At 38.7% G+C, this 27,420-nt stretch overlaps 1 protein-coding gene and 1 pseudogene across 3 annotated transcripts in view; both read right to left on the bottom strand.

The window, feature by feature from the left end:
• LOC149979348 (interferon a3-like) overlaps positions 1-27,420 on the bottom strand; it is a 209,741-nt pseudogene that overhangs the window by 44,280 nt on the left and 138,041 nt on the right. Inside the window, exon 5 of the transcript XR_016485201.1 lies at positions 24,818-24,828. The product of XR_016485201.1 is annotated as an interferon a3-like (transcript). The remainder of the gene's footprint in view (positions 1-24,817; positions 24,829-27,420) is intronic.
• Positions 1,835-15,869, bottom strand: LOC100136140 (type I interferon). Of its 2 annotated transcripts, none has more exon segments than NM_001124433.1 (5): positions 1,835-2,153; positions 14,414-14,506; positions 15,145-15,294; positions 15,420-15,497; positions 15,703-15,869. In NM_001124433.1, coding segments are annotated over 5 exon segments (552 nt in total). In that variant the 5' UTR covers positions 15,838-15,869; the 3' UTR covers positions 1,835-2,057.

Below are 27,420 nucleotides of genomic sequence, written 5' to 3' on the forward strand. Positions count from 1 at the left end.
CTGTAGAGGCATCCGAGAAGATGTGCAGCTCTCTTCTTTGAGTGGTAGACAAGGAGACTGGGGTGTTCATCCTGTACTCAGTTATGTTTTCTATCTGGGTTGTTGTCTTCATACCAGAGAAACCTTAAGTAATCTCTGTGATCCTCACGTACACCAAAACAGTAAATCATTTGTTACACATCTGCCGTTAGTGCAATACAATCCTTGCGGAAGCGCATTAGGACGCCCAAGAGTGTGTTTTTTAAGTCTGGACCACTGAGCAGAACGTTGTTTAGTGACACTCCTTGACGCTTGGCACTGGAGTCAAACACTACTCTTGTATGTTCAGGCTTTTGTGGATAGTGAACACCAAATATGGACAGATACCAGTGTTCTTTGTCTCCCTCGAGTGGTGGAGAAGGTTTGACTTGCTCGTTATCAGCATCTTTTGCATGAAGAATAAAATTACGTTTCATGTCCGGCTTTTTGTCAAAAGTCCTGCGAAGTGATGTGAGACGGTGGCCTATCATCTGGCATCATGTCGCAGTCTATCAGAGTAGGGAGAGTGAGCTGCATGTGTCCGTCTATAGACTCCACCATGAAGTTGACGGCTCTCCTGCCTGAAGTCTGTTACCCCAGAACATGTCTTCATGGTATATGGAGCAGAGTTGTCATTGATGTTGAAGAGATTCAAAAACGCTGTCTTGGCCAGAGATTTGTTGCTCTGTTTTATCAAGCACTACATAAATATTGACGACTCTCTTTATTGTCCCAGCTGGATAAGATTTGACTAGGCATATTATTGACTAAAATACATTTTGATTTGTTTAACACTTTTTGGGTTACTACATGATTCCATATGTGTTATTTCAAAGTTGTGATGTCTTCACTATTATTTCACAATGTAGAATATAGTAAAAATAAAGAAAACCCCTTAAAGAATATATAAAGAAAGAGAATTGTAGCCCTAGGAAGAATAAATAAAGACAATTGTGTAATGTACTGTAGTCTCCACGAACTATGAAATGCGTTATGTAAACAATAGTAAAGGCCTATTGTTGGCTACATGAGAAAGGGGTCTTTCTGACTCCAAATACACCAGTATCCTAAAGAATTAAGAGAAAACAAGCATAGGAAAGGGTTTTGGCATTAATAAAAAAAACTATGTAAGGCTTCTATTATATAATTATTTTGGTGACAACCTGGTTGATGAACAATATTTGGTGTTATCACGTTTGTTTTTTTTATATAAGTATATATGGGACAACAAAAGGCAGTTGCTCATCAAGCATTGCTCAAATAACTTTGAAAAGATTGTTACAAAGTTTGACACCCGAAAAAGTTTGTTCCAATGAATGAAGTTGCACAATAATGTGTCTTTTCCTACGTATTAACTAGCACAAAATGTGTATATTTTCACTCAAATTAAGCCACACAAAAACCCACATAAAATACTTTAAATATGCTAAATTATTTTCGTACATATTTGCACGAAATGAGTGTGAGATTGTGTTGCAACACAACAAACCAATGTACAAACGTGTTTTACACCATTGGTAAAAAAAAAAGCGATTATTAAAATCCACTTTACATCTTCAAAATGTAGGTAAAACTAGAATTGTGATTTCATGGATTATCCTTCCTTGCATCTATAGTTCTGTGACACTGTTTTTTTTTTTCAACCCCATCTCTCAGCTGTTTAGAAAAAGAGTGTTTGAGTGTGTGCTTTGGTTTAGTTTGAACTGCAGAGTTCCATTTAGAAAGTCGGTCTATAAAAAAATGTATGCATAAAAGAAATGAATGAATTCAGGCATGCGTGAATAAATTATTTAAGTGAATGAAAACAATATGAGAATAGTTGTACGTATTTTTTATTTAATTGTATTATAAATAAAACACGAATAAATAAATACATTGTGTATACATAAATATCCATCTACCAACATATATAAAATAAATAAATCAGTCATTCAGTCAGTCAATCGAGCAGCCGAACAGTCAGTATAAATATCAGCCATCAATCTGTTAACCAGCCTGAGGAATATGTCACGTCTCCAGTGATGATTATGTGGTTCTCCTCACCGCTTGACTCTGCTGTCAATGAATTTCTTGAACTGCACCAAGTTTTCGCGAATCTCCTTTCGCACAATCTCCCATGCGCATGCGCTGTGTTCCTAGAGAGCGGACAAGATAAACATTTTATGTCGGTCAACTCAACCACTGCAGGTGTTGTTGATCCAGCGCATCCATCGACATAAAAAGGCACTTGGCAATTCCAAGTATTCAAATGTGAGTTATGGCATTGAAATGCGTCCTATTTGTGGTGATCTAGAACTTTTGCTCAGATTAATTTTGCCTCTATTCGAGGACATTTGAAATTGGACCCACCTTCTCTTTCAAGACCGTGTTCAGCTTGTTGAAATATGTTTTCAGAGTAACCGAACCTCCATCTCCAGAGGATTCCCAAACACCACCCACGACCTGGAGACAATATACAATGCTGGTGAGGGCATGCATTTTGTATTATGAGACGGTTATGAAAATATTAGAATATGTTTTGGTGTGTTTGAAGTGTTTAAATTATTTAAATACCAATGCCCACGATTGTCTGCCCCAAAATACACTGAGTGTACACCACATAAGTAAAACATTCATAACATTGAATTTCACCCCGTTTTACCCTCAAAACGGCCTAAATACGTCAGGGCATGTGTTCAACGGCGAGACTGGCCCATGTTGACTCCAATACTTCCCACAGTTGTGTCATGTTGGCTGGATGTCCTTTGGGTGGTGGACCATTCTTCATACACAAAGGAAACTGCTGACCTTGAGAAAGCCAGCAGCGTTGCAGTTCTTGATACATTCGAACTGGTGCGCCTGGCACCAACATCCATTCTCCCGTGAAGAAAGACACTTACATCTTTTGTCTTGCCCATTCACCCTCTGAATTGCAAACATACACATTCCATGTCTCAATGGTCTCAAGGCTTAAAAATCCTTCTTTAACCTGTCTCCGCCCCTTCCTATACACCAATAGGACAGAGACTTGACAGACAGAGACTTTCCAGCTGAATCCAGGTGAAAGCAATGATCCCTCACTTGTTAGATCCACTCCTATTGCTGTATAGGAAGGGGCGGAGACAGGTGTTCCTAATGTTTTGTACAATCAGCGTATAACCTACAGCCTACACAAGAGGGATCATACTTACACATAACTCTAAGTTTTGAACTTGACGATATATGACGTTTTGGAACATGTTAAGTTTTGTTCTGTTCCACGTGACTGGCGTCAGACTGTTGTTATATAATTGGTCCACATATCGCATAGCCTCTAATGCAACCACAGAGACGTCCTCACCCTGGATAAAATAAAACAGGGTTTTAGGTTTTAGGCAATGGCTAAACTTCCAATTTACCATACTGTACTTTAGTCTATCAATATACTGAAGTGTATCCTGCCTCTGTGTTCTTGTAAAGATCCTCTGGAAACATTTGTTCGACGTTTTCTTCTGCACACATAAGTGGAAAGAGTCCACCCTGAAAAATAATTCATATCAATATCAAGAAGTAAACTATATTGTGCTAATAACCTTAAATTAAACATTGTGGTACAGAAAGTGAAAGCATTGCTTAAAAATAAAATGTGCTATAATAAAAAAATAGATATTTGAATATCATTGCGAATTTTGCTCATCAATTTGTGCACACCAAATAGCGGACTGGTGCAGTTTAAATTCCTCACCATATCTGAGAGCAGGTCTATGCTCACATCGTTCAGCTTCCCCAACCTAAACTGCGTCCACCTGCAAGGTTTTGATGCTGCTGTGCCTTGGCAGAACAGAGTCAGGCAAATGCTCAACCATTTCAATACAGCCATGTTTCTTTAATAAGAACTTGAATGGAACAGCTATTATAAATGTTTAACGACGGATTATCTTAATCTTGATTGATATGATACCTAGACTGTTGATGTTGCCCATTTTATATAACCCAAGTATCGCTACGTAAAGGTATCAAAATCCCTTTGTGGTGAAGAAGGGTTTCATGGTTCAGACTTTCGCTTCCCTTTATAAACCCCAATTTTAGGGGGTAATTCTTAATTATGCTATTGGAAAACTAATCAAGAAAATGTTTGCCTATCAAGTTAACATTTTTCATATGTAGAGAATTGCACTGTATCAATGCATTTCATGCTAACATATTCAGTAGGTGTTAAAATGTAGGCCATATTGAATATTAAAAACCATGGCTGATTTGTTATTTCTATAATACAATGGTACAGTGCTCTCTCCTATGAAATGAGGGCAATGTTCAATATAAATATGCTGTACTTTTGGACATTGCACACCACCTTTTTCAGATTCTGTGTAGAAAGGTATTTTGATAGGAGTAGCATGGAGATGAATTTTTGCTCACACACGTTTAATCTGTTGTCGACACTCTTTTCATCTGGTAGTTCAATATGACGCATTATTGTTCATTTTTAATATTGAAAATCTTTGAAAAAAGATAATCCGGTAGTGCAGTCTGAAGCATTTACTGTTCAGTGTTAATATTGCAAATGTTTGAAATAACAAAACGTTTTATTAATAGAGTGACTGGTAGTGTTGCATGAAGACTAAAGCCGCCGCCTCGAAAATCGAGGTATTGCGGTGGTGTTGCCAGCATGCTGGGGAATTACTTTTCCTTTTCTCTTTTTTTTCTCTTATGCGCTTCATTCTTATTAAATTGATTCGGTAAATTCCAAGGGTTCTTTTTAAAGTTTGTTCCTTTGTGTTTAAAAAAAGAGTGTATGCCCTAAATTAGCCTTGACGATGATGTATGAATTTGACCTAATGTGAATGACGATGATGCTAATGATGGTTGTAGTTATATTTTTCTATACTTTTTTTTAACCATGAAAGTCCCATTCAGATATAGAATCATAGGATGACGATGATGACTACGACCTTAATCGGAGATGTAAGGTTTCTGATGATGCAGTTTTCATGTTAAGTCTTTATATCAGGTTAACTGGTAACAATGAACTATCTGATCATGACATTGATTGTTCTAGTTTTTTGGCCAATCAACTAATTAAAGATTGTTTTCAAACTTGAGATGAATTTCACTGTACTTGTGCAGTCAGTTAATTAAACATGTTGTTAAGTGGGTCAACAGGTTTATTTCGGCAGCCGACAGTCGTGGTAGGAAATAAATATGTTACATCTGCTTATTTTATAGTGCATAGACTCCACTATGCTGTTGTTTTGAACTGCATATTGCCTAAACAAATGAATGCATGAAAGACTGAATGGATGAATGCATGGATGACTGAATATGTAAATGAATACAAACATTATGATAATAGATGCACGTTTTTTTTTTTATTATATATAAATAAATTACAGAATAAATAAATACATAGCCTTCACATGTACATAAATCAGTCAGTCAGTAAATATATAATCCATCAATCTATTAACCAGCCTCAGGTACATGTCACATGTCTCTGATGATGATTATGTGGTTTGTCCAACAGACCGCTTCTTCCTCACTCAGCAATTTGTTTAACTGCCCCAGTTTGTTTGTAAGCCCCACGATCTCACATGCGCATGCGCAGTGTTCCTTGAGCGCATACAATACATTCATTCTTAAGGCAACTCAACCACAGCAGGTGCAGCGCCAATGCATCCGTCGACTTAAACGGCGTTTGGAAGTTCCATGTGTCACATGTGAGTTGTGGCAGCAAAAATCATCCGATTTGTGGTGATCTAGAACTTTTCCTGTGATTAATTTAGCCTCTTTTCGAGGACATTTGATATTGTACCCACCTTCTGTTTCAAGACGGTGTTCAGCTTGTCGACATATGTTTTCATGACGCGTTACCAGAAGTAACCGACCCTCCATCTCCAGAGGATGCCCCAACACCACACCCGACCCGGAGACAATATAAAATGGTGGTCAGTGAATTAGTTCCGTATTAGGTAAACTTCTGAAAATATTATACAAAAATAATTTGGATTGAATCACAAATTAAATACATGTGCCAATTAATGTCTGCCCCCCAAATATAGCTTAGGCTACACCACGAGGGATTTTATTTATTTTATTTATTTTTATTTTACCTTTATTTAACCAGGTAGGCTAGTTGAGAACAAGTTCTCATTTACAATTGCGACCTGGCCAAGATAAAGCAAAGCAGTTCGACAGATACAACGACACAGAGTTACACATGGAGTAAAACAAACATACAGTCAATAATACAGTATAAACAAGTCTATATACAATGTGAGCAAATGAGGTGAGAAGGGAGGTAAAGGCAAAAAAGGCCATGGTGGCAAGGTAAATACAATATAGCAAGTAAAACACTGGAATGGTAGTTTTGCAATGGAAGAATGTGCAAAGTAGAAATAAAAATAATGGGGTGCAAAGGAGCAAAATAAATTAATTAATTAAATACAGTTGGGAAAGAGGTAGTTGTTTGGGCTAAATTATAGGTGGGCTATGTACAGGTGCAGTAATATGTGAGCTGCTCTGACAGTTGGTGCTTAAAGCTAGTGTTTCCAGTTTCAGAGATTTTTGTAGTTCGTTCCAGTCATTGGCAGCAGAGAACTGGAAAGAGAGGCGGCCAAAGAAAGAATTGGTTTTGGGGGTGACTAGAGAGATATACCTGCTGGAGCGTGTGCTACAGGTGGGAGATGCTATGGTGACCAGCGAGCTGAGATAAGGGGGGACTTTACCTAGCAGGGTCTTGTAGATGACATGGAGCCAGTGGGTTTGGCGACGAGTATGAAGCGAGGGCCAGCCAACGAGAGCGTACAGGTCGCAATGGTGGGTAGTATATGGGGCTTTGGTGACAAAACGGATTGCACTGTGATAGACTGCATCCAATTTGTTGAGTAGGGTATTGGAGGCTATTTTGTAAATGACATCGCCAAAGTCGAGGATTGGTAGGATGGTCAGTTTTACAAGGGTATGTTTGGCAGCATGAGTGAAGGATGCTTTGTTGCGAAATAGGAAGCCAATTCTAAATTTAACTTTGGATTGGAGATGTTTGATATGGGTCTGGAAGGAGAGTTTACAGTCTAACCAGACATCTAAGTATTTGTAGTTGTCCACGTATTCTAAGTCAGAGCCGTCCAGAGTAGTGATGTTGGACAGGCGGGTAGGTGCAGGTAGCGAACGGTTGAAGAGCATGCATTTAGTTTTACTTGTATTTAAGAGCAATTGGAGGCCACGGAAGGAGGGGAAGGGATCATACTAACTCATTTCTAATTTCTTATTAACTTAACTAGGTCATCTGTTTTTTAACAGGTTCAGTGTTTCCTTGTTCCAGGTGACAGGATTCAGGCCTTTAAATAATTGGACCATATTTCCCAAAGCCTCTAATGCAACCACAGAGATGTCCTCGCCCTGTATAAAAGATAAACGGCATTAGGGTGTCTCACAAATTCCATGGTAAAACTTCCAATTTGTAATTTTGAAATGGTAAAAAATCATGTACTGTAGTTTAGGCTATCAAAATCTTGCTATATGATACTGAAGTGTATCCTGCCTGTGTGTTCTTGTAAACATGCTGTGGAAACATGCGTTCGACCTTTTTCCTTTAGACACAGAGCTGGAACGTGTCCACTCTGAAATAAAGTCATATCAATGTCAAAAAGTGAACTGTATTGGAATAGTTCCCTTACATTAAACGTTGAAGTACAGATAGTGAACGCATTGGTTACATTAAATGTGTTATAATGAAATAAAATAAATGTAGGCCTAATAATGAGATGTATTGAGCATCAAATTGTGTTCACCAAAGAGCGGACTGGTGCAAAATTTAGCGGGTTGGTGCATAAACTGTGTCCACTTGCACCGGTCGGAGTCAGCTGTGACTCGACAGAACAGAGTCAGGCAGATACTCAACTATTTCAATAGAACCATGTTTCTATTGATATCATTTAAGAGTAACAGATTTTCGAAATTATTAACAACCGATTATCTTAATCTTAATTCGATATGATACCTACATTGCTAAAGTTGTCCATTTTATATAATTAACCGAATTATCGATGAACTTCAAGTTATAAAACATTCCTTTGTGGTGAAGAAGGCTACATGGTTCAGGCTTCAGCTTCCCTTTAAAAGCCCATTTTTTTTAGTGGGTGATTCTTAATTATGCTATTGTGAAATTAATAAGAATGTTTTTTTGTCCAGCAAGTTTAACAGTTTTCATACATGTCTTTGCGGAGAATTGCATTGGAACAATGCATTTCATGAGTTCAGACAGCAGTTTTTCAGCAGACAATATTGAATATGAAAAACTGATAAAACAGTAGCCTATTTCTACAATGGTGCAGGGCTCTATATTAGCAAATTAGCAAAAAGACGTTCTAGACGACCAATTCTTATTGCTTTTAGTCGCACCCTTATTCTACTCCTCCTATGTTCCTCTGGCGATGTAGAGGTGAATCCAGGCCCTGCAGTGCCTAGCTCCACTCCTATTCCCCAGGCGCTCTCTTTTGACGACTTCTGTAACCGTAATAGCCTTGGTTTCATGCATGTTAACATTAGAAGCCTCCTCCCTAAGTTTGTTCTATTCACTGCTTTAGCACACTCTGCCAACCCGGATGTTCTAGCTGTGTCTGAATCCTGGCTTAGGAAGACCACCAAAAATTCAGACATTTTAATTCCAAACTACAACATTTTCAGACAAGATAAAACTGCCAAAGGGGGCGGTGTTGCAATTTACTGCAAAGATAGCCTGCAGAGTTCTGTCCTACTATCCAGGTCTGTACCCAAACAATTTGAACTTCTACTTTTAAAAATCCACCTTTCTAAAAACAAGTCTCTCACCGTTGCCGCCTGCTATAGACCACCCTCTGCCCCCAGCTGTGCTCTGGACACCATATGTGAACTGATTGCCCCCCATCTATCTTCAGAGCTCGTGCTGCTAGGCGACCTAAACTGGAACATGCTTAACACCCCAGCCATCCTACAATCTAAACTTGATGCCCTCAATCTCACACAAATTATCAATGAACCTACCAGGTACCTCCCCAAAGCCTTAAACACGGGCACCCTCATAGATATCATCCTAACCAACTTCCCCTCTAAATACACCTCTGCTGTCTTCAACCAAGATCTCAGCGATCACTGCCTCATTGCCTGCATCCGTAATGGGTCAGCGGTCAAACGACCTCCTCTCATCACTGTAAAACGCTCCCTGAAACACTTCAGCGAGCAGGCCTTTCTAATCGACCTGGCCGGGGTATCCTGGAAGGATATTGACCTCATCCCGTCAGTAGAGGATGCCTGGATATTTTTTAAAAATGCCTTCCTAACCATCTTAAATAAACATGCCCCATTCAATAAATTTAGAACCAGGAACAGATATAGCCCTTGGTTCTCCCCAGACCTGACTGCCCTTAATCAACACAAAAACGTCCTATGGCGTTCTGCATTAGCATCGAACAGCCCCCGTGATATGCAGCTGTTCAGGGAAGCTAGAAACCATTATACACAGGCAGTTAGAAAAGCCAAGGCTAGCTTTTTCAAGCAGAAATTTGCTTCTTGCAACACTAACTCAAAAAAGTTCTGGGACACTGTAAAGTCCATGGAGAATAAGAACACCTCCTCCCAGCTGCCCACTGCACTGAAGATAGGAAACACTGTCACCACTGATAAATCCACCATAATTGAAAATTTCAATAAGCATTTTTCTACTGCTGGCCATGCTTTCCACCTGGCTACTCCTACCCCTGTCAACAGCACTGCACCCCCAACAGCAACTCGCCCAAGCCTTCCCCATTTCTCCTTCTCCCAAATCCATTCAGCTGATGTTCTGAAAGAGATGCAAAATCTGGACCCCTACAAATCAGCCGGGCTAGACAATCTGGACCCTTTCTTTCTAAAATTATCTGCCGAAATTGTTGCCACCCCTATTACTAGCCTGTTCAACCTCTCTTTCGTGTCGTCTGAGATTCCCAAAGATTGGAAAGCAGCTGCGGTCATCCCCCTCTTCAAAGGGGGGGACACTCTTGACCCAAACTGCTACAGACCTATATCTATCCTACCATGCCTTTCTAAGGTCTTCGAAAGCCAAGTCAACAAACAGATTACCGACCATTTTGAATCTCACCATACCTTCTCTGCTATGCAATCTGGTTTCAGAGCTGGTCATGGGTGCACCTCAGCCACGCTCAAGGTCCTAAACGATATCTTAACCGCCATCGATAAGAAACATTACTGTGCAGCCGTATTCATTGATCTGGCCAAGGCTTTCGACTCTGTCAATCACCACATCCTCATCGGCAGACTCAACAGCCTTGGTTTCTCAAATGATTGCCTCGCCTGGTTCACCAACTACTTCTCTGATAGAGTTCAGTGTGTCAAATCTGAGGGTCTGTTGTCCGGACCTCTGGCAGTCTCTATGGGGGTGCCACAGGGTTCAATTCTTGGACCGACTCTCTTCTCTGTATACATCAATGAGGTCGCTCTTGCTGCTGGTGAGTCTCTGATCCACCTCTACGCAGACGACACCATTCTGTATACTTCCGGCCCTTCTTTGGACACTGTGTTAACAACCCTCCAGGCAAGCTTCAATGCCATACAACTCTCCTTCCGTGGCCTCCAACTGCTCTTAAATACAAGTAAAACTAAATGCATGCTCTTCAACCGATCACTACCTGCACCTACCCGCCTGTCCAACATCACTACTCTGGACGGCTCTGACTTAGAATACGTGGACAACTACAAATACTTAGGTGTCTGGTTAGACTGTAAACTCTCCTTCCAGACCCATATCAAACATCTCCAATCCAAAGTTAAATCTAGAATTGGCTTCCTATTTCGCAACAAAGCATCCTTCACTCATGCTGCCAAACATACCCTTGTAAAACTGACCATCCTACCAATCCTCGACTTTGGCGATGTAATTTACAAAATAGCCTCCAATACCCTACTCAACAAACTGGATGCAGTCTATCACAGTGCAATCCGTTTTGTCACCAAAGCCCCATACACTACCCACCATTGCGACCTGTACGCTCTCGTTGGCTGGCCCTCGCTTCATACTCGTCGCCAAACCCACTGGCTCCATGTCATCTACAAGACCCTGCTAGGTAAAGTCCCCCCTTATCTCAGCTCGCTGGTCACCATAGCATCTCCCACCTGTAGCACACGCTCCAGCAGGTATATCTCTCTAGTCACCCCCAAAACCAATTCTTTCTTTGGCCGCCTCTCTTTCCAGTTCTCTGCTGCCAATGACTGGAACGAACTACAAAAATCTCTGAAACTGGAAACACTTATCTCCCTCACTAGCTTTAAGCACCAACTGTCAGAGCAGCTCACAGATTACTGCACCTGTACATAGCCCACATATAATTTTAGCCCTATCAACTACCTCTTTCCCAACTGTATTTAATTTATTTATTTATTTTGCTCCTTTGCACCCCATTATTTTTATTTCTACTTTGCACATTCTTCCATTGCAAAACTACCATTCCAGTGTTTTACTTGCTATATTGTATTTACCTTGCCACCAAGGCCTTTTTTTGCCTTTACCTCCCTTCTCACCTCATTTGCTCACATTGTATATAGACTTGTTTATACTTTATTATTGACTGTATGTTTGTTTTACTCCATGTGTAACTCTGTGTTGTTGTATCTGTCGAACTGCTTTGCTTTATCTTGGCCAGGTCGCAATTGTAAATGAGAACTTGTTCTCAACTTGCCTACCTGGTTAAATAAAGGTAAAAATAAATAAAATGGGGGCCATGGTCAATATTGTGGACATTGCTCACCACATTTTTCAGATTCTGTGTAGGGTTAACCAGACAGTTGTTTCAATAGGCGTAGCACAGCGATCACATGTTGCTGTTGTGACTTTCTTTTAATCAGGTAGATCAATCTGAAGCATGACTGTTCAGTGTTAATATTGCACATCTTTAAAATAAAAACACATTTTATTAACTGGTAGTAACTGGTAGTGACTGGTAGTGTTGAATGAAAGCTGAAGCCGACCCGCCTCTAAAATGAAGAGTAGAGGGCGGTGGTATTGTCTTCACTTTTCCTTTTCTCTCGTGCGGTTCATTCTTATTACATTGATTCGGTAAATTCCAACTTTTTACAGTTTGTTAATTTCTGGTTAATAAAAAAATATGTGCCCTAGATTAGCCTTTCTAAGGCGCTTACCAAGACTACGGAAATTATGACAATGATGTTTGAGTTTGGCCTAATGTGAGTGAATAGGAAAGTCACTTTGTTATATAGACAAGTAGAATGATGCTGGTGATGATGCTGATGGTGATGTGATGATGACGACATTAAATACCTGCTGTAAATTTAATTGATCTGACATGATTTGGAAAGGAACACACCTGTCTATGTAATGTCCCACAGTTGACAGTGCATGTCAGAGCAAAAACCAAGCCATGAGGTCGAAGCAATTGTCCGTAGACCTCCGAGACAGGATTGTGTCGCTGCACAGATCTGGAGAAGGGTATCTGTAGACCCGTAAATAGCTGTGCAGCGACGCTCCCAACCTGACAAAGCTTGAGAGGATCTACAGAGAAGAATGAGAGAAACTCCCCAAATACAGGTGTGCCCAGCTTGTCGCGTCACACCCAAGAGGACTCGAGGCTGTAATCGCTGCCAAAGGGGCTTCAACAAAGTACTGAGTACAGGGTCTGAATACGTATGTAAATGTGATATAATGTAATTGCAAAAACGTGAGATTAATGTAACTGTATTTGTGCAGTCAATTAATTACAAATGGGTTAGATTGGTCGACAGGTTTATTTCGGTAGCCTACAGTCGTGTTATTAAAGGTATATTTCATTGTATGTTGGTTTATAGAATGGAGTATAATCTGTACATTTTTCCATTTCCACACGATTTCATTTCGAAAAACCTCACAAATTCAATAACTGTTGTCCTGAAATGATGAAACCCCACAGTCAATTTAATTGAGTAAATGTACCAACGAAAAAGTGATTCAAATACAACCATTCAATATAGGCTTCTGTGTTATTTTAAGCCTTTGCTATTAGAAGTAGATTCATTTTGCTAAAGTAGGGTTTTGCAGATCGATGAAGTGTCTCCATGAAAACGTATAGAATGGTAGAATTATCGTCTGCAACTGTTTGAAACGATTCAATGTAGTAAGTGGTATTGTCACATTGGCATTTTAAGTTGCTTGCAAACAAATCATACTCATGCATTCAGATACAGTCGTTATCTGTCTGAAAATTAAATTTCTTAAGTAATCCTGGTGCCTTTTGTTCCATGACAGAGTTTGACTAGAATGAGCAAATACAGTACCCTTCTCACTTGATATTAAATGACATATGCTGTCAAAACCATCTCTCTCTTTTGGGAAAAATAAATTTGTGTAAATTAATGTGCTACACAATTCTTTGGCTACTTTAAAAGTTACAGCCTTTACCGACCTGTTGATAATGGGTGTCTTCAAATAACAAATGAATGTTGAATGTTGATGTATAAATTCTCTTGCCAGCCCTGCACCCGAAACGACCGCTCTAAGGTATCAAAATGAAAATGGTATGGTCAGGCAAGATGTCAATTGTGTCCAGATGTAGACATTTTACAACCACAGTACATCTTCAAACATGTAGATAAAACTAGAATTGTGTTTTCATGGATCATCCTTCCTTGCATCTATAGTTCTGTGACGGTGGTTATTTGTTTCAACCCCATCTCTCAGCTATTTACAAAAGTATTGTTTGAGTGTGTGCTTTGGTTTTGTCCGAACTGCAGAGTTCCCCTTGAGAAAGTCTTTCTGTACAAAAATGAATGCATGAAAAAATGAATGGAAGAATGCAGGAATGCATGAATGCATGAATGCATGAATGCATGAATTAATTATTATATAAGATAATGAAAAAAACAATATGAGAATAGTTGAATGTATTTTTTTATTTAATTGTATTATAAATAAAACACGAATAAATAAATACATTGTGTATACATAAATATCAGTCTATCAATATATATAAATAAATAAATAAATTAGTCATTCAGTCAATCGGGCAGCCGGCCAGTCAGTCAGTCAGTCAGTCAGTCAGTCAGTATCAATCTGTTAGCCAGCCTGAGGAATATGTCACGTCTCCAGTGATGATTATGTGGTTCTCCTCACGGCTTGACTCTGCTGTCAATGAATTTCTTCAACTGCACCAAGTTTTCGCGAATCTCCTTTCGCACAATCTCCCATGCGCATGCGCTGTGTTCCTGGAGAGCGGACAAGATAAACATTTTATGTCAGTCAACTCAACCACTGCAGGTGTTGTTGATCCAGCGCATCCATCGACATAAAAACGGCACTTGGCAATTCCAAGTTTCAAATGTGAGTTGTGGCAATGAAATGCGTCCTATTTGTGGTGATCAAAAACTTTTGCTCGGATTAATTTAGCCTCTATTCGAGGACATTTGATATTGGACCCACCTTCTCTTTCAAGACGGTGTTCAGCTTGTTGAAATATGTTTTCAGAGTAACCGAGCCTCCATCTCCAGAGGATTCCCAAACACCGCCCACAACCTGGAGACAATATACAATGCTGGTGAGGGCATGCATTTTGTCTTATGAGACGGCTATGAAAAGATTAGAAAATATTTGGTGTGTTTGAAGTGTTTAAATTATTTAAATATCAATGCCCACGATTGTCTGCCCCAAAATGTGTACACCACATTAGTAACACGTTCATAACATTGAGTTTCACCCCGTTTTACCCTCAAAACAGCCTAAATTCGTCAGGGGCATGTGTTCCACGGCGATACTGGCCCATGTTGACTCCAATACTTCCCACAGTTGTGTCATGTTGGCTTGATGTCCATTGGGTGGTGGACCATTGTTCATACACAAGGGAAACGGTTGAGCATGAGAAAGCCAGCGGTGTTGCAGTTCTTGACACATTCAAACTGGTGCGCCTGGCACCTACATCCATACTCCTACATCCAGACATATTTGTTCTTGCACATTCACCCTCTGAATGGCACACGTACACAATCCATGTCTCAATTGTCTCAAGGCTTAAAAATCCTTATTTAACCTGTCTCCGCCCCTTCCTCCACACCAATAGGAGTGGGTCTAACAAGTAAGGGATCATTGCAGGTCTTGTTAATGTTTTGTTCACTCAGCGTATAACCTATAGACTACACAAGAGGGATCATACTTACGCATAACTCTAAGTTTTGAACTTGACGATATATGACGTTTTGGAACATGTTAAGTTTTATTTTGTTCCACGTGACAGACGTCAGACTGTTGTTATATAATTGTTCCACATATCGCATAGCCTCCAATGCAACCACAGAGACGTCCTCACCCTGGATAAAATAAAACAGGGTTTTAGGCATTGGGTGTCTAAATAAATGGTTAAACTTCCAATTTACCATACTGTACTTTAGTTATACTGTACTTTAGTTTATCAATATACTGAAGTGTATCCTACCTCTGTGTTCTTGTAAAGATCCTCTGGAAACATTTGTTCGACGTTTTCTTCTGCACACATAAGTGGAAAGAGTCCACCCTGAAATATAATTCATATCAATATCAAGAAGTAAACTATATTGTGCTAGTAACCTTAAATTAAACATTGTGGTACAGAAAGTGAAAGTATTGCTTAAAAATAAAATGAGCTATAATAAAAAAATAGAAATGTGAATATCATTGCGAATTTTGCTCATCAATTTGTGCACATCAAATAGCGGACTGGTGCAGTGTAAATTCCTCACCATATCTGAGAGCAGGTCTATGCTCACATCGTTCAGCTTCCCCAACCTAAACTGCGTCCACCTGCAAGGTTTTGATGCTGCTGTGCCTTGGCAGAACAGAGTCAGGCAAATGCTCAACCATTTCAATACAGCCATGTTTCTTTAATAAGAACTTGAATGGAACAGCTATTATAAATGTTTAACGACGGATTATCTTAATCTTGATTGATATGATACTTAGACTGTTGATGTTGCCCATTTTATATAACCCAAGTATCGCTACGTAAAGGTATCAAAATCCCTTTGTGGTGAAGAAGGGTTTCACGGTTCAGACTTTCGCTTCCCTTTATAAACCCCAATTTTAGGGGGTAATTCTTAATTATGCTATTGTAAAACTAATCAAGAAAATGTTTGCCTATCAAGTTAACAGTTTTCATATGTAGAGAATTGCACTGTAGCAATGCATTGCATGCTAACATATTCAGCAGGTGTCAAAATGTAGGCCATATTGAATATTAAAAACTAAGAAAACCATGGTTATTTTTTATTTCTATAATACAATGGTACAGGGCTCTCTCCTATGAAATGAGGGCCATGTTCAATATAAATATGCTGTACTTTTGGACATTGCACACCACATTTTTCAGATTCTGTGTAGAAACGTTTTTTTTTTTTTGATAGGAGTAGCACTGAGATTTTTGCTCACACTCGTTTAATCTGTTGTCGACTCTCTTTTCATCCGGTAGTGCAGTCTGAATCATTACTGTTCAGTGTTAATATTGCAAATGTTTGAAATAACAAAACGTTTTATTAATAGAGTGACTGGTAGTGTTGAATGAAGACTAAAGCCGCCGCCTCTAAAATCGAGAGTATTTTGCGGTGGTATTGCGGTGGTGTTGCCAGCACGCAGGGGAATTACTTTTGCTTTTCTCTTATGCGCTTCATTCTTATTAAATTGATTCGGTAAATTCCAAGGGGTCTTTTTAAAGTTTGTTAATTTTTGTTTAAAAAAATAGTATATGCCCTAAATTTGCCTTGACGATGATGTGTGAATTTGACCTAATGTGAATGACGATGATGCTAATGATAGTTATGGCTGTATTTTTCTATACTTTTTTTTAACCATGAAAGTCCCATTCAGATGTAGACTCATAGGATGATGATGATGTTAATTGGAGGTGTAGTTGTCTGATTATGCAGTTTTTATGTTAAGCCTTTATATTAGGTTACCTTGTAACAATGAACTATCTGATCATGGCATTGATTGTTCAAGATTGTTGGCCAATCAACAAATTAGTGATTATTTTCAAACTTGAGATGAATTTCGATGCATTTGTGCAGTCAGTTAATTACAAATGTTGCTAAATGGGTCAATAGGTTTATTTCGGCATCCTACAGTCGTGGTAAGAAATAAATATATTACATTGCTAATTTGTAGTGCATTTGTAGTGCATATAGACTCGAGTAGAATCTGTCAGTTCTTCAATATGCTTGCTGTTTGGGTTTTTTGCTGGGTTTATGTGTAGCACTTTGTGACGTGCTGCTGTCTAAAGAGCTTTATAAATACATTTGATTGATTCATTTATTGAATATCCACAGGATTTTCATTTCGAACAACCTCCCAGGTACTGTTTTCCCGAAATGATAAAACCCCACAATAAATTGAAATGAGTAAATGTAGCAGCGATAAAGGGATTCAAATAAAACCATTCAATATAGGCTTCTGTGCTATTTTAACCTTTTGCTATTGAAGTTGCTTCATCTTGCCAAAGTAGCGTTTTGTAGAACGACGTAGTGTCTCCATGAGAATCTATTCTATCCAGGAATTCCAAGTTTTATGAAAGGACTGTGGGCTGCCTCGTAGGCCTATGTAATACATATTTTTTTCTAAAGTCATAAAGGAATTGACCTAATTTATTAATTGAGAGATACTGTATTAGGATGCCACTTAAAAGTTATATTTATTTTTGATATATCACTCAGCTAAATCAATTGTTATTTCTATGTTTTGCCTACCATCTCGTTCAGGGGGACTAAAGTATTATCTTTTGAATGTATTGTTTGTTTTTTTTCAATTTTTCCTTTCCATGTGTTTTTTCTTATTTTCACACCAATTATAGTAAGACATTCATTAAGGTGTTTAATACAATGGAAAGTCTTTATAAATAAACATCCCACAATGGCAAGTGGGAGCTAAAAGTTCCTGGTCCCCCAAATGATCCTCTATTCCTCACCCAGATCTCCCCTTTCTGCCCACTGCCCCAGTGTGATTGACAGATGAAAACAAACAAGAAAAACAGTAACCCCCCACAAAGTACAAAAACACATTAATAAAAAGAAACAAAACAAATAGAATATACACTATATATTCAAATGTATGTGGACACGCCATCAATTTAGTGGATTCGGCTAATTTCAGCCACACCAGTTGCTGACAGGTGTATAAAATCAAGCACACAGCCATGCAATCTCTGTAGACAAACACTGGCAATATAATGGCCTTACTGAAGAGCTCAGTGACTGTCAACGTGGCACCGTCATAGGATGATGAATCATGCTTCACCATCTGTCAGTCTGACAGATGAATCTGGGTTTAGCGGATGCTAGGAGAATGCTACCTGTCCGAATGCATAGTACCAACTGAAAAGTTTGGTGGAGGAGGAATAATGGTCGAGGGGTATTTTTCATGGTTTGGGCTAGTAAGCTTCCAATGAAGGGAAATCTTAACACTACAGCATACAATGACATGCTAGACGATTCTGTGCTTCCAACTGTAATGGCACATTTTAATTGTATGTGTCCACCCACCTGAGTATGTGACTAACCTTGTAAAACTGTGCAAAACTGTCCAATTATCATGTCCTATTCTTGGGAGTATCATCCTGTGTTGCAAACCAGCTTGCACCTGTGTCCTTGCATGGATAAAGTCCCACCCAAGGACAGGAAACTATAAAAAAATATGTTCTCATCACTCATTGCTTCGGAATTCAGACTGCCTACATTGTGCAGTGTAAATCTGTTATTCCCTCTGAGCTCAGAGAAATAACAAATCTTAGCTTGACTTGGGCTCCAGCAAATTGTTATTTTATAATATCCACCACACAACTTTGGCAACAGTTTGGGGAAGACCCTTTCCTGTTTCAGCATGACAATGACTCCGTGCATAAAGCAAGGTCCGTACAGAAATGGTTTGTCAAGATCGGCGTGTAAGAACCTGACTGGCCTGCACAGAGCCCTGATCTCAACCCTATTGAAAACATTTGAGATGATTTGGAATGCCGACTGCGAGCCAGGCCTAAATGTCCAACATCTGTGCCCAGCCTCACTAATGTTTGTGGCTGAATGGAAACAAGTCCCCACAGCAATGTTCCAAGTTTCATCTAGTGGAAAACCTTCCCATAAGAGTGGAGGCTGTTATAGCAGCATAAGATGTTCGATTAGTCATCTGGTGTATAAACTTAAAGTAGAATTATCACGTGACTGTGACTGACTATCAGCAACAAGTTTAATCTGCATCCCCTCAGATGGTTAGATAAATCCACTTTCATTGGTTTTAGACAAGAATGACATTTGGAGATTTCACACAAAATCCTTTTTTTAATTCACATTTTCAATATTCATTTTTCCACAGGTTTTACAAGTAGACAGGCAATACAGTTCTATTCAACACATGCACAAAAAGGAAATGCAAAACGTAAATAGGAATTTATAATAATAAAAAACAACCATTTATGGATCTAAATATAGTAAAGAGACTAACAGGGTCCCACATGATTGTAAATAAACTGGTAAGGGCGTACCAATCGTTGCAGATGACGTTTCGTCTCTTTCCTAATGAGCTCCCAAGACTGTGGACTGTAGTTCTGAAAAACAAAAGAAAATGTCAATATTAGTGGTTTGGACTTTCTGGCCATTATAATGATCATATTGTCTTGAACAACAAAGAAAGGCCTGGTGCAGTATATAATAATAATAATAATAATAATAATAATAATAATAATAATAATAATAATAATAATAAATCAAGATTCTCAGAGTAGGAGTGCTTATTTTTGATCAGTTGTGCATTTTAGGTCACTATAAATAAGGACAGAGGAGGCTTGATGCTAGATCAGCACTTCTCTGAGACGCTTGACACATACTGTATGGCCCCAGAGCACAAAAGTGTTTCAAAACTGCTCCTGTTTAGCCAAGTTTATATTAATTTAATTCCATGTATTAAACACATTGCCATTCGAAATCGAACTCACTAATTTTCTCAGAACCTCAACTTCTTGAAGTAGTGTTTCAGTCTCCTCTCAGGTTTCATGGCAGGTGATACCTGTTGGACAAGATTAAAACATTAGCCTCCAATTGAACATAATAGCCCACATAGATTTTCTCACTTGTACAGTTAGTAGTCTACACCTTGTTGGGGTTTGTTCCTTGTTAATCATTGGCTCATTTGTGAAATTAGCATTCAGACAATAGCAGCCTCCAGTATTTATTCTGCAGTAGTTTATGTGTCGGGGGGCTAGGGTCAGTTTGTTATATCTGGAGTACTTCTCCTGTCCTATTCGGTGTCCTCTGTGAATTTAAGTGTGCTCTCTCTAATTCTCTCTTTCTCTCTCTCTGAGGACCTGAGCCCTAGGACCATGCCTCAGGACTACCTGACACGATGACTCCTTGCTGTCCCCAGTCCACCTGGCCGTGCTGCTGCTCCAGTTTCAACTGTTCTGCCTTATTATTATTCGACCATGCTGGTCATTTATGAACATTTGAACATCTTGGCCATGTTCTGTTATAATTGATTATAATTGATCTGTTATATTGATTTGATTTGATATATTTAAGTAAATCAATCAAAAACTTTATTAATGCAATTGCAGACAGAAGTTGACAACGGGAACATAGCACGCATGTTTCCGAGTAAGATCTGCAAAATAGTAAAGGGTCCAAGTTATTCTATTATGCCTGCAGTCAACCCCTAGTGATGTCACTGCCTATGTCATTACCTTCTACTCATGAGACCAGTCCATGCATACACAACTATACAAACAATAGTTTCAGTGTTATCTAAAGGCTCAGCAGTAAATGTCCACTCCCCAAGTTGATTTATAGTGGTATGTCTGACTAGTCTCTTATCTCTTTCACTCCCCTGCAGGGTTCGATGTCTATGAATCTCTTTTAGCCTTGTGGCGCTTCCTCACAGACACCCTGTTTTGACTGCAATAACACACATCTCTCAGACCGTGTCTTTATAGGAGGCAGAGACTAGAAAGGAATAGTGGAACAATATTAAACCTTATAATGAATATATATATATTGCTAATCTGTAGTCTAGGACCCAATAAGTATTTTAGCCCTTCCCCTTCTATTGATACAACATAAGCATAATAAATTATTATTATACATCGAACATTTGGCGCCGAAACAGGGACTATACTTTAAATGGACTCGTTACTTACACAGAAATTAAGGTTCTCAAATTGAATGTTCAGGAAATCGTCCAGATTTTTTAATTTTATTTTTTTACCCCTTTTTCTCCCCAATTTCATGGTGTCCAATTGTTGTAGTAGCTATTATCTTCTTAACACAGCGCACTGCGCCTTAACACAGCGCGCATCCAACCCAGAAGCCAGCTGCACCAATGTGTCGGAGGAAACACTGTGCACCTGGCAACCTTGGTTAGCGTGCACTGCGCCCGGCCCGCCACTGGTGCGCGATGAGACAAGGACATCCCTACCGACCAAGCCCTCCCCAACCTGGACGACGCTAGGCCAATTGTGCGTCGCCCCATGGACCTCCCGGTCGCGGCCGGTTACAGAGCCTGGGCGCGAACCCAGAGTCTCTGATGGCACAGCTGGCACAGCTGGCGCTGCATTACAGCACCCTTAACCACTGCGCCACCCGGGAGGCCCCAGATTTTTCTTGTCCCAGGCAGCCTTCATATTCTGATAAAATAATGTATATGTTGAAAGATAATGATAAAATAATTCCACTCTGAAACCTTACAACTGTATGAAATTGATTAGAATCATAAAATTATAATCTGATGATGTGTGTAGTTTTAGTCAGAATTAGGTTAAACAATGTGTCTGTATAGTGGAAAAACACAGACTGTCTGAGCGAGGCGTAGCTTAGGATTTGAACTAATTAGGTCTATGATTTGATAGAGCAGTCTGACTGAGCGGTGGTAGGCGGCAACAGGCTCGTAAGCATTCATTCAAACTTTACTGCATTTGCCAGCAGCTCTTAGTAATGCTTGCTTCACAGAGCTGCTTATGACTTCAAGCCTATCAACTCCTGTCATGCCCTGACCTTAGATATCTCTGTTTTCTATATATTTTGGTTAGGTCAAGGTGTGACTAGGGTGGGTACTCTAGTGTTGTATGTCTGGGGTTTTGTATGTCTAGGGTTTTTTGTATTTCTATGTTGGCCTGATATGGTTCCCAATCAGACTCAGCTGTTTATCATTGTCTCTGATTAGGGATCGTATTTAGGCAGCCCTGTTTCCCACTTTCTGGTGTGGGATCTTGTCTACAGTTAGGTGCCTCTGTGCACACTAGTAGCTTCACATTTAGTTTGGTTGTTTGCTGTTTTGTTTCAGTGAGTTTCAGTTGATTAAAAATATGTGGAACTCTATTCACGCTGCGCCTTGGTCACATCATTACGATGATCGTGACAACTCCTGAGATTAGGCTGGCAATAGTAAAGTGCCTATTCGATCATCCAATAGTCAAATGTACATGAATTACAAATGGTATAGAGAGAAATGGTTAATGCTTCATAATTCTTAATAATAACTACAACCTAAAACATATTAACTGGGAATATTGAACCAGCAGCTGTCATATGATCTCATGTTCTGAGCAAGGAACTTAAACGTTAGCATTTTCACATGGCACATATTGTACTTTTACTTTCTTCTCCAACACTGTTTTTGCATTATTTAAACCAAATTGAGCATGTTTCATTATTTATTTGAGACTAAATAGATTTTATTTATGCATTATATTAAGTTAAAATACGTGTTAATTGTTCATTCAGTATTGTTGTAATTGTCTTTGTTGTAATTGCCATTATTACAAATATATATATATATATATATATATATATATATATATATATATATATATATACATTTTAAAAAATTGGCCTAATAATCGGTATCAGCTTTTTTTGGTCCTCCAACAATCAGTATCGTGTTGAAAAATCATAATCGGTCAACTTCTAGTTATGAAAGGCTAGTTAAGGATCATATCACTTTCACCTTACTCGACACCCTGCATCCACTCAATTTGCATACCGCCCCAATAGATCCAATTATGATCCAATCGCCATCACACTGCACACTGCCCTTTCCCATATGGACAAGAGGGATGCCTATGTAAGAATGCTATTAATTGACTACAGCTCAGCCTTCAACACCATAGTGCTTTCCAAGCTAGGGGCCCTGGGTCTGACTCAATCATTAAGTTTGCACACAACACAACAGTGATGGGCCTGATTCTCGAAAATGATGAGATAGCGTACAGGGAGGAGGTGAGAGCCCTGGTGGAGTGGTGCCAGGAAAATTACCTCTCTCACAACATCAACAAAACAAAGGAGCTGATAGGACTTCAGGAGGCTGCAGAGGGAGAACGCCCCCATCCACATCGACAGGACCTGGTGAAAAGCTCCAAGTTCCTTGGCGTACACATCACTGATAATCTGAAATGTTGCATCCATACATAGTGTGGCGAAGAAGTTATTAAGTAATGTAATGAAAAAATCCCCATCAAAACCCGTCAGTTTAAGCTGGAGATATCTTGGACACCTGCCGATGTCGCACTTCCGTGTTGCACTTCCACAATGGAATGTGGGCAGAACTAGAGCGTTGTCTGTCAGACCAAATCGGTCCCCTCACGAAGTCGTTACCATTGATGTGCCAACTCCTGTTTGTAGCGTCTGAACTGTTTGGGCAACAAATGAATGTGACCCCACTGTAGAAAGGGGAGATTCTCGTTTCGCTCTATAACTCCTTCAAGTTTCACAGGACTCGTCTAAAGGTAACCAGTACTGGTTAAAAAAATGAATGGAAGATTGGAGGTAGTTTTGTGCCTACCAAAAAAAAAAGGGTTAAATATGTGTCATAAAATGTTTATATATTTCCTGAGCTTTCTTATATCTCCTAGATATAGGGCAGACACTTCAAAACCTTATTCCTAATGATACATTTTTTGACTGTCTTGTTTGCCATTTATGGATATGTTTTTCAATGTGTTTCTATGGGGCTGGCCAAATTCAATATTCTGAAGGAAAAAAAGATACCCGAAGGGGTTCTAAAATTCTAAATGAAATAGACAAATGATCCATGATTTGACCATCTTAAAACAATTCCATGTCAGTTTATGTCAGTTTTGTCTCATGGGTGATCATTCCTTGGACCTATAGCTCTGTGACAGTAGTTATTTTTCTCCAACCCCATCTGTCAGCTACAGTGCCTTTGGAAAGTATTCAGACCCTTTGACTTTTTCCACATTTTGTTACATTACAGCTGTACTCTAAAATTGATTAAATACAAAAAGCATCCTCAGCAATCTACACACAATACCCCATAATGGCAATGTGAAAACAGGTTTTTAGTATGTAACCTAACAAACTGTAGGAAAAGTCAAGGGGTCTGAATACTTTCCGAAGGCACTGTATTTACCAAAATAGTGGTTGAGCGACTACTTTGGTGTTGTTTGCAGATGGCCCCTTTAAAAGTCAGTAAACAAATGATTGCATGAATGAATGAATGAATGAATGAATGAACGAATGAATAATGAAAATAATATTTAATTTGTTCTAAATAAACAAATACATGGCATACGCATCAATCAACCAATATTTATAAATAAGTCATTCAGTCTATCTAGCAGCCTGTCAGTCATTCAGTAAATATGTCAGGCATCAATCTACATTATTAGCCATTCTCAGGAATATGGCACGTCTCCAATTATGATTCTATGTATGGTTCTTCCTCACGGCTTGACTCTGCTGTCTTCCTCGCGGCTTTTATTGAACTGCACCGGTTTGTAGCGAACCTCATCTCACACGATCTCAGCATTCGCAGCATGCACTGTTTTCCTGAGAGAAAACATACAATATCATTTTTTTCAGTCAACTCAACCACAGCAGGTGCTGCGCCAAGGCATCCGAATACACCATAACGGCGCTTGGAAGTTCCAAGTGTCATATGTGAGTTGGGGCAGCGAAATGCATCCGATTTGTGGTGATCTAGAACTTTTCTTATGATTAATTTTGCCTCTATTTGAAGGAATTTTAATGTAGAATAAAATTGTATTTCTCACGTACGCTGAATACAACAGGTGTGTAGACCAGACCGTAAGGTGAAATGCTTACAAGCCCTTAACCAACATTGCATTTTTTAAAAGTAAGTAAGAAAATAAGTAAGAAAATCGTTGCTAAAAATAAAAAAATAAAAAAATAAACTATCACAATAAAATAACAATAACGAGGCTATATACAGGAGGTACATGAGAGTATTTGCAACCGTTAGGATTAGAAAGTAGAAGTAGACTTTAAACTGACATTTGTTTTTGTTGTATTATTGTTCTTGTCCGTTTCAGTTGAGCAGCAGTGGTGCTAAGGCTATTTATGAGACATTGAAGAACATCGACACATTGTTTGGAGCTGACGACCTGCCTACTAAGTGGGACCAACATAAATTGGAGAATTTTCAGAATATTGTATACCGCCAGATTGAAGAGAGCAAATGCGTGAGTTACTATGCCAACACAGATAGGTTAACTGTTTAATTGTGGTATTGTGACATTTTTTATTATTATTCATCGCCTGCCTTTTTCTTTCTGGCAGATGATGGGCAGTGTGGATACAAGTGATTATTGTTATTATTATTATTTTTATACAAAAATCAACTTACATTGCTACATCAAACATGTCTAACCAAACAAAACACAGGTATTAACAAGAAAATACTCAAACAATCAAAAAATATCAATAAAATAATTTAAAAAATACAAAAAATTGTGCTATTGTATTTACTCTGAAAGAATCTTATTATAATGATTCAGGGAGATGTTATTCTTGTTGTTATTTACCAGGGTTAATGTTTTAATAAGATAGTTGAATTCAATCAGAAAAATGTGTAATTTTGGTATAGAATTTTGGAATTTTTGTCTGTGTATGAAGTATTTGGCAACCAGAATTAAAAAAAATAACAATCATTTCAGTGGTCTTGTTATCATTGCAAAAGTAACATATGATATCTTTCATGTCAAAAACATAGACAGTGTACATAATGGTAAATAAGTCTTTTTGCAAGGTTTTCCCAAAATTCTGACACAAATTTACAATCAAAGAAGAAGTGAGACAGATTCTCACCTTATTTTTCACAGAAAACGCAGATACATTCAATATCAGGATTAATGCTGAATGTTTCTAAATGTGAAATCGTATGTTTATTTGACTCTGATGATAAATAAATATAAAATATTCCTGTAAAGGACTGTGTTAAATATTTAGGAATACATCTGTCAAAAAACCACTTAGTCAGACAACATTTTAATTTCTCTTCTAAAATTAAGAGAACTAAAAATATATGTAATAATTGGCTACAAAGAGATATTTCTATTCTTGGGAGAGTACTACTGTCCAAGGCAGAGGGACTGTCTCGTTTTGTGAACCCCTCATTATCGTTATGTGTAAATCCAGCTACTTGTAAAGAGATCAATAAGACCTTTCTGGACTTCATCTGGAAAAAAAAGTCTCACAAACAATAGAAACCCTGTTCTTTCTAACAAAAGATCTATGGGTGGTCTAGAAGTGTTGGATTTTGTTGACATAAATAACACTTTCAAGATAAACTGGTTGAAAGAATGTTTGATCAATACTGATTAAATATGGTATTTCATTCCAAATAATGTATTTAATAAATTGGGAGGTCTTCCATTTTTACTGAAATGTAATTTTATTCCTGAAAGATTACCTGCTAAATTGGCTAGGTTTCATCAACAAGCTTTAATGGCCTGGAAAATATGTTTCCTGAACAATTTTTCCCCACATAAAGCTCTTTTGTGGAATAATTCAGACATAACTATAAGGAATAAGTCATTGTTCTACCCCAGCTGGCATGAGAGGAATATTGACTTTGTTCTTGATATTTTCGACAACAAGGGTAATATTCTCACATATGAACAATTTATAACATTGAACGAGTTTCCAATACCTTTCAGAGAGTTTATTTCTGTGACCAAAGCCATTCCCAGTGGTCTAACTCCACTAATGAAAACTCATCTGAGTTTTGGGAATGATCACAAAGTTTATCCAGAACTCAGAATGGAAGGCGTGGGCTTACTTGATAAATATTGTTGTAATAAATATATAAGACAAATTCTTAATTCACAAAACCAACTTACACTGAGAGGAAAGTTTTTATGGAACATGCTTATTCCTGACATTGTCTGGAAAAATGCATGGTTAACGCCTTACAAATACTGTATACCAACAAAGTTAAGGAAGTGCACTTCTGTCACGACTTCCGCCGAAGTTGGCTCCCCTGCCTGTTCGGGCGGTGCTCGGCGGTCCTTGTCACCGGCCTACTAACCGCCACCGATCCCTTTTTCGTTGTCTGTTTGTTTTGTCTTATTAGTTGCACCTGTGTCTATTTGTGTGTGCTTGATGGGCTTCCTTATTTAAAAGTAGGTTTACCCGCCCTTTTTTTAGTTAGATGTGTTCGTGTTCTGGACCTGG

Source organism: Oncorhynchus mykiss, chromosome 12 (genome assembly GCF_057628025.1).
Source record: "Oncorhynchus mykiss isolate SJ-2025 chromosome 12, ASM5762802v1, whole genome shotgun sequence".
Lineage (NCBI taxonomy): Eukaryota > Metazoa > Chordata > Actinopteri > Salmoniformes > Salmonidae > Oncorhynchus > Oncorhynchus mykiss.

Coding starts and splice junctions, on each gene's coding strand:
- LOC100136140 (XM_090191326.1), bottom strand. CDS start 15,837: ATGGCTGTATTGAAATGGTTGAGCATTTGCCTGACTCTGTTCTGCCAA. Junction 14,507..15,144: donor TTCAAAACTTAGAGTTATGC/GTAAGTATGATC, acceptor TATTGTCTCCAG/GTTGTGGGCGGTGTTTGGGA. Junction 14,200..14,413: donor ACACCGTCTTGAAAGAGAAG/GTGGGTCCAATA, acceptor TCCGCTCTCCAG/GAACACAGCGCATGCGCATG.